Here is an 8355-nt window from a genome sequence, read left to right as displayed (position 1 = left end):
TTAAAGTTATTGTGAGGTAAATATACAGGAGTTTGGAGATTAAATGTGATTTATGTAATTGTAAGTCAAAATACAAGTCATTCCTATGTATAATAATAATATGGAGTGAGGACATTAATTTAGCACCCCTACCAGAACTGTATTATGGGACCTATAAGGGGCTAAAATGGTGACTACAGTGTTCCTTCAGCAATCAGTGAGGCACGAGGACAGAAGTAAAGTAGCTCGAGCTGTAGGCGGGAGATTTCGACCCCCTGAGGACTGAGCCTGCTCTCGTGGCCCCTGGGGCTCCGGTATATAAGGGGGAGCTGCAGAGCTGTTGGGGACTAGTGTGTGCGCCTCTGAGGGAGATACTTCTATATCTCACTGCCCGCAACTAAGAGCTGTGCTGTGGACATTGGCGGCGCAGTGGAGATGAAGTGTCTCCCTAACGAGCGAAAGCACACTGAAGAGAATAGAGAGATTGGATGCTGCTGACAAGAACGGAAAGCTGAGGGAGCAGAGACCGGCGCCGCTATCCCTAGCCCGGAAGATCAGAGGCAGTGACCTGAAGGGTCGTGGAACACAGAGAGCCGGGGGAGCTGTGACCGGCCCCAGCAGCGGCGGCCGGTGGGACAAGAATCACAGCGGAGCCGTGATCCGGCAGAGCAGCGGCGGCTGTCTGAGCCGTGAAGATAAGTGACAGACAAGATTAGCGGCGGCCGGCGGGGCTGTGAATAGAGGTGACAGGACAAGAGTCCCAGCGGAGCGGTGAGAAGGCAGAGCAGCGGCGGCTGGCCAAGCCGTGAAGAGAAGTGACAGGCAAGATTAATGACATATACCTGCAGGGTCGTGGAGCTCAGAGAGTCGGGGGGAGCCGTGACCGGCCTGAGCAGCAGCAGACTACCTCGACTGTAATAATCATCCCCGCTGTGTTCTGCCTCTTCACTGTCCACCAATGAAAGGCAAGGTGGGCGTGGCTACCTATCATTAATATAGTGAGTGTCAGGAGGCACTCACTGAAGACATCTAAGGTCTGTACTGCTATCTCTAATGTGCACCTATTCACAATAGACATTACTAACGGAACACAGTAATGGAGGTCAGCTACAGTTAATATTTATTATTATTTAACACCATTTCACAGACTTGTTAAAGTTAAAGTGAACTCAGTGACCTATCACTTACGGCCAGTGTTAATGGATATCCTGCTGTAACATAGAGGAGTGATCCTAATCAGCTTAAATCTATACTTGGCTATATATATCTTGATTTTAGTGCCTATAGACTATAGACTTAATACAAGGCTATTGGAATATTTCCTTTCCTATTATCACAGACATAATAACCAATACAAGTAACTCAAGCCAGTATAGATTTGCATTGATACCATTTACTAAAATAGAAACAAAGTATTCCATTAAAGGAATATTTCTTCAGCACTGAGTAAACTGTAGCTAAAACAGAGTGATCATACGCACAGCAGATTGGAGACAGCTACACTATTTAAAGTATTCATTAAAGGAATATTTCTTCAGCTCTGAGTAAACTGTAGCTAAAACAGAGTGATCCTCTGCACAGCAGATTGGAAACAGCTACACTATTTGTATCAATATCACTTCAGTATAGACTTGAATGGATACACTTTACTACAATAGAAACACAGTATTCATTAAAGGAATATTTCTTCAGTTCTGAGTGAACAGTAGTTAAGACAGATTGATCATCCACGCAGAGGATAGCATTCTTTATTATACATGAACACCAGCCGTGGTCAGCAAGGATTACAGAAGGATTATCTGTTACTGATGTTCTTCCTAGTTAATTTGGAATACAAATGGCGCATGGTATCATCCTAAATAGATTATATATGCATATATAAGTACTCAACTAACCACTCTAAGAAGGATCCTAGCATATTCAACAAACTTATTTAAGAAGAGGAGTCCAGTACCTATTTGGACTAGTTCTGAGTGTAGACAATTACGGGTAGTTTTATATAGAAAGATTAATATAAATATATATATATATATATATATATATATATATATATATATATATATATATAGATATGTATTGTATTGGCTATAATTTATTGGTTTATATATCTATCTATTGATGTAGCCAAAAGTTTGGTTATGAAATGTTTTATCTCATTATTAGAATATAAATTTATGAAAGCTCTATTGTGGGGTTTATCTGAACAATAGTGTAATAAATTTATGTATAATATCTAAAACACCTGTGACTAGAGTCCAAAGTGATTGGGTATAGAACCTAACTTACCTGAATCCTTGGAGTGGAGATGAATTGACTACCCGTCATTGAAAGTAAGGAACCTGTGAATAAAGAAGGAATAGAATATAAGTGGAAGATAGTTAAATTAATTTAGGTATTTACAATAGATGATAAAACAGGGTGTTCCCAAATATACCCTTAACCTTATTCATGCTTATTGAATAAGTGAAATATTTGGGTGGAGGCACTACATTAAGGTGTGAACTATACAGTTAATTAAATCCCTGAGAAGAAAAGGGTTACATTTGGAGGCACTAAGGCTGAGATCCGAACAAATATATAGAAATGGAGTTTATAAAGGGAGAAGATATATATAGCTGGTGTAAAAGCAAAGGTGTAGATGCACAGAAAAGTGTAAGCATTTTGGGAAATTTTATGGAAATAATAGATGATGATATTGTAAGTGAAGTAAAGAAAATGTATGGAATAAAACAACCATATATTGTAGATAAATGGAAAGGAATTAATGATGAAATATGTGCCATTCTAATTAGTAATGACAATCAATTAGATGCATCTGTAATACCAGCTAATATTTTAATTGAAAAGGCCCCTGGTAAGAAATGGAAAGTAATGTGGCCAGTGGATAAGTATGTAGATGGAGGGCAGAAGACCATCATGCAAGCGGATAGTAAAATTGAGAGTACAAGTGCAGGATGTTATCAAAATAACAGTAATACTTCAGAAGAAGAATTATTAGATAAGGATAAAATGGATCCCCAAGTTGAAAACGTAATGGATAAGGTGGTTAGTCATTTTGAACGATGGCATTATGAAGGGGGGTATCGGAGACTGAGAATCTTTTCAGGGGTAATTCCAGTTCCCACAGGAGAAGAGAGCTATGATGTATGGCGGGAGGCGGCAGTACAACATTCGGAGGAGTGGAGATGTCCAGAACATATAAAAAAACAAAGGATCGTGGAAAGTTTGAGGGGCCCTGCTATGGGAATAATTCATGCTACAAGGAGAAGTAATTCACAAGCTACTTTGAAAAATAATTTCGAGGCATTAGACTATTCTTTTGGAACAATAGAGGATGTAGGGGACATCTTATCTAGACTGAATCAAACTTATCAAGAGCCTAATGAAACTCTCACCAATTATATTTATCGGTTAGATAAAATTCTCTACAAGCTGCTAGATAAAGGGGGGATTGATCCACTAGAAATTGATGAAAGACGATTGAAGCATATATTAAGAGGGGCTTTGACTACTAACCCAGTAGCTCAACGTCTAAGGTGTATATTGCCCAGGGATCCTGCTCCTACTTTAGGTGAATTGATAAAAGAGGTAAAACTAGAAGAGGTGCAGATTGAAAACAGAGAGAAGACTCTAAAGCGAGTTAAAGTAATTGTTCCTACTCCTGAAGTTTCTTCAGTAAATGAGCAGTTATTAAAGCTAATAGAGGAACAAAATAAGAAATTAGATCAGTTGATTTCTTTACAGAATGTACCATCTGTTACACCGAGACTGTCATCATCTGGACGAGGTAGAGGGTTCAGTAGGAGATCTGTAGATAATTCCAATATCACTTGCTACAAATGTGGACAATTGGGACATAGATCTTTTGAATGTAGTCAAGGAAGAAGTTTTCCCTCACACGTAGCTTCACTTGATAGAAACCAGCGTGAACAGCCGGGAAACGTAGAAGGGATGTCGATGAACCCCGCACCGGCTCCCCACCTATAATTGTCTGCCAAATGGGGAGTAACCAGTGGCCCTCCGTTATTCCTGAAGGAATGATGGGACAGGCCCCTTTGTTGCCTGTTTTATTAAATGGATGCCTTTGTACCGCCTTACTTGATAGTGGATCTCAAGTATCTATAATTTTTGAAAGTTGGTACCATCAACATCTGTCTGATGTCCCCTTAATGCCTTTTGATGGATTAACTATTTGGGGTTTAAGTGAACAAAAGTATCCATACCTGGGATATGTCGTTACTCAGATAGAATTTCCTCAACAATCAGCTGGATATCAAGACCCATTACCATTTCTGGCACTGGTTTGCCCTGACTCTCCTGGAGATAAGGGAGTGGTGTCAGTAATTGTAGGTACAAATTCAAATTTATTTAAGATGTTATCTGATTGGTGTTTGGAACAACACCAGATCTCTAACTCTGCCTCTAGTGTCATCTCTGAACTAGATTCAGTTAAGGTAAACCGAGTAGATGTAATTTCCTCAACTACCTCAATTCCTGTTATTCATCGTGATCCTGAGAAGGAATTTATTAACAAAATTTCCGAGTGCTTTCAAAACAGTGATATCACTGGGGCTGAGAAGGACCAGCTAATTTACCAATTAACGCAAAAAGGGCCAGTTTTCTCCTTAAGGGAATGGGATTTGGGCACGGCCATTGGAATAGAACATCGTATCCATCTGAATGATGAAACTCCTTTTAGAGAAAGATCTCGGCGTTTGGCACCGGCAGATTTTGACGACGTCAGACAGCATTTAAAGGGTTTATTGGAGAATCAAGTTATTGCTGACTCAGATAGTCCATATGCCTCTCCCATTGTAGTGGCCAGAAAGAAGAATGGGGATATCAGATTATGTGTGGATTATCGTACCTTAAACAATAGGACAATTCCAGATCAGTACACTGTACCCAAAGTGGAGGAAGCATTGGATTGTTTACAGGGCAGCAAGTGGTTCTCTGTACTTGATATGCGGAGTGGTTACTATCAAATACCAATGCATCCTGATGACCGTCCTAAAACAGCTTTCATTTGTCCCATTGGGTTTTTTGAGTTTTTAAAGATGCCCCAAGGGATTAAAGGAGCCCCAGCCACTTTTCAGCGAACAATGGAACAAACGGTAGGGGATATGTGCTATCGAGAAGTTCTAGTCTATCTAGATGACCTTATTGTGTTTGGAAGAACTCTGGATGAACATAACCACCGACTGTTAAAAGTGTTAGACAGACTACAGAAAAGAGGGTTAAAGTTGTCAATTGACAAGTGTAAATTTTGTCAAACCACAGTGAAATATCTGGGTCACGTTGTTAGCCGGGATGGGGTCTCTACCGACCCAGACAAGGTGGCTGCTGTACAAAATTGGCCACGCCCAAATACTTTAAAGGATCTTCGATCATTCCTGGGATTCTGTGGGTACTATAGGAGGTTTGTTCCTCAGTACTCCAGAATTGCACGTCCTTTAAACGATTTAACTAAAGGATATCCTTCCTACAAACATGATCGAACAAAGATTAGGGATCAAAAGCTAAAGAACCTTCACAAGCCCCATGAAGCATTTGGTGACCGTTGGACAACATCATGTGAAGAGGCTTTTGAAAAACTAAAATTTCATCTAACGCATTCTCCTGTTCTATCATATGCCAATCCGGAGCTTCCTTATGAACTGCATATTGATGCATCATTTGAAGGATTAGGGGGAGTGCTATACCAACAACACAATACTGGTTTAAAGCCAATCGCCTATGTTAGCCGAGGTCTATCAGTCAGTGAAAAGAAGTATGCTGTCCATAAATTAGAATTTTTATCGTTAAAATGGGCTGTAGTGGATAAGTTTCACGATTATCTGTATGGAGTTCACTTCATGGTGATCACGGATAATAATCCATTGACATACATTAATACCACCGCCAAATTAGACGCCACGGGACATAGGTGGTTAGCAGCCCTGTCAAATTATCACTTTACTTTAAAATATAAGCCAGGAGTTCAGAATGTGGATGCTGATGCTCTATCCCGACTACCCCATCCACTGTTTATTAGTCCTAATGATGAATGGGTGGAAATACCTGCTCCTGCACTCCAAGGATTATGTCATCAAATACGTCTGTTACCTAGTAATTCCGTAGGAGCTGTACACTCATTGGGAGCCACTGAAGCTTCTCTTCCTACTATGTACTGTTGGATTAATCCCGCTAATCTAGGGGAGTTACCCATCATTTCCAAAGATCAACTACGAAAGGATCAAGATCAAGACCCTGATATTGCCATTGTCATCAAACATTTGAGAGATTCTAGAAGAGTATTGGAGTGTAATCTATCCCTCAAAAGCAAAGCTTTACTACGACAGAGAAAGAGATTGGTGTTCAGACAAGGCCTCCTTTTTAGAAAAACCATTACCAGTGAGGGGCATTCTAAACATCAACTAGTTCTTCCTACCATTCATATTCCTATGGTTCTCAAGTCACTGCATAATAACCATGGACATTTGGGGGTGGATAAAACTTTACATCTAATACAAGAGAGAGTGTACTGGCCTTACATGAGTAAAGAGATTGAATATTATTGTACACATTGTAAAAACTGTGTCCTTAGAAAGAAATTGCCCACTCCTTCCGCAAAAATGGTCAATTTGAGTAGCTCTGGGCCCATGGAATTAGTTTGTATGGACTTTCTGTCTTTAGAAGGGCCAAATGGGAGGGAAAGTAATATTCTGGTTATCACTGACCATTTTACCCGATACGCTCAGGCGTATGTTACCCGGGATCAAAAAGCCTTGACTGTAGCCAAGACCCTCTGGGATAAATTCTTCGTACATTATGGGCTACCAGCTCGCATCCATACGGATCAGGGAAGGGACTTTGAAAGCAAGTTAATTAAAGAACTGTGTCTTTGCTGTGGAATAAAAAAATCTAGAACATCGCCATATCATCCTCAGGGGGATCCACAGCCGGAAAGATTTAATAGAACTCTGCTTGATATGTTAGGAACTCTGGATACCAAACATAAGTTACAATGGAAACGTTTTATTAATAAATTGGTTCATGCTTACAACTGTACTAGAAATGAATCCACGGGGTACTCTCCCTATTCACTTATGTTTGGAAGAAAAGCTCGACTGCCTATTGATGTTTCACTGGGTTTATCTGTTTCCTCAAATCACCCATCCACCTATAATACCTACGTAAATAATCTGAGGAAAGAACTGAAAACTGCTCATGACATTGCTAAGAGAGCATCTGAACGCCAAGGTGAAAAAAATAAGCAGATATATGATGCTAAGGTAAAAGAGCAAGTGTTACTCCCTGGTGATAGGGTTCTTTTAAGACGACTTGGAACTCCAAAAAGACAAAAACTATCCAATCGTTGGAAAGAAATACCATATCGAATACTTAAGCAATTGCCTGACATCCCTGTTTATCAACTAGTGCCTGAAAATAAAGAAGGTCCCATTTTAACGTACCATCGACAACATTTGATGCCCATTAGTCAAGATATTTCTTTTGGGATGGAAAATGCTAATATGGATGATAAAGTGGTAGGACAAGTGAGCCCTTCAACCTCCATATCTCAATCTTCTCCTGGTCAATCTTCTCCACAAATTGAATGTTCTGAGGCTGAAGGAATAGACCAGGGATTCTTCTATAAAGAAGTTCCATATGTTCAACATGAGGAATCAGGGGAACGATTATCCACCACTTCTCAGAAGTATGGTTCTATAATCGACTCGATGGATAACTCTCAACCTCCTTCCATGGAACCCTGGAATATAAATGAACCTAATGATCCTTCTTGGGAGGATACTTCACAATCTCCCAGTAATGAATATGACTTTATGAATGATCAAAGTAATACGGGAAATGGATACAATCCAAGACCACACCGGGAACGTAGGCCACCTATGATTCTTACTTATGATCAGTTGGGACATTCATGTTATGAGCCCCGAGTGGTGCATCCTAGCCTTATATATACTTGGCCATACTTTGGGTATATGGAGAGTCACCTACTAAATGGGTATTAACGCTTTATAGCTAACAGGTTTCTTAAATGGTGCCCCGAATAAGAACATTTTATTACGTCATTCGGATCACCAGGGGGAGAAATGTAGAGATGTTTCAAAGTGTGTATCCTGTTAGTCATAAAACATATAAATATATATATAGGTTTTGTAATGTCAGTAAATGTATTAAAGTTATTGTGAGGTAAATATACAGGAGTTTGGAGATTAAATGTGATTTATGTAATTGTAAGTCAAAATACAAGTCATTCCTATGTATAATAATAATATGGAGTGAGGACATTAATTTAGCACCCCTACCAGAACTGTATTATGGGACCTATAAGGGGCTAAAATGGTGACTACAGTGTTCCTTCAGCAATCA

The 8355-nt window shown here is 39.7% G+C and overlaps 1 protein-coding gene across 1 annotated transcript; it reads left to right on the top strand.

The window, feature by feature from the left end:
* The first annotated feature begins 2562 nt into the window (after positions 1–2562).
* On the top strand, positions 2563–3966 carry LOC134968721 (paraneoplastic antigen Ma1 homolog). Its single transcript, XM_063944223.1, has one exon. It carries the CDS (start codon positions 2563–2565, stop codon positions 3964–3966), a length of 1404 nt encoding a protein of 467 aa, XP_063800293.1.
* The last annotated feature ends 4389 nt before the right edge of the window (positions 3967–8355 follow it).

Source organism: Pseudophryne corroboree, chromosome 11 (assembly GCF_028390025.1).
Source record: "Pseudophryne corroboree isolate aPseCor3 chromosome 11, aPseCor3.hap2, whole genome shotgun sequence".
Classification (NCBI taxonomy): domain Eukaryota; kingdom Metazoa; phylum Chordata; class Amphibia; order Anura; family Myobatrachidae; genus Pseudophryne; species Pseudophryne corroboree.
Note: the sequence above shows the minus strand (reverse complement) of the source record. Positions and strands in the feature narration are given on the sequence as shown.

What these genes read in the sequence shown, in the direction of transcription:
- LOC134968721 (XM_063944223.1), top strand. Translation starts at nt 2,563, where the DNA reads ATGGAGTTTATAAAGGGAGAAGATATATATAGCTGGTGTAAAAGCAAA.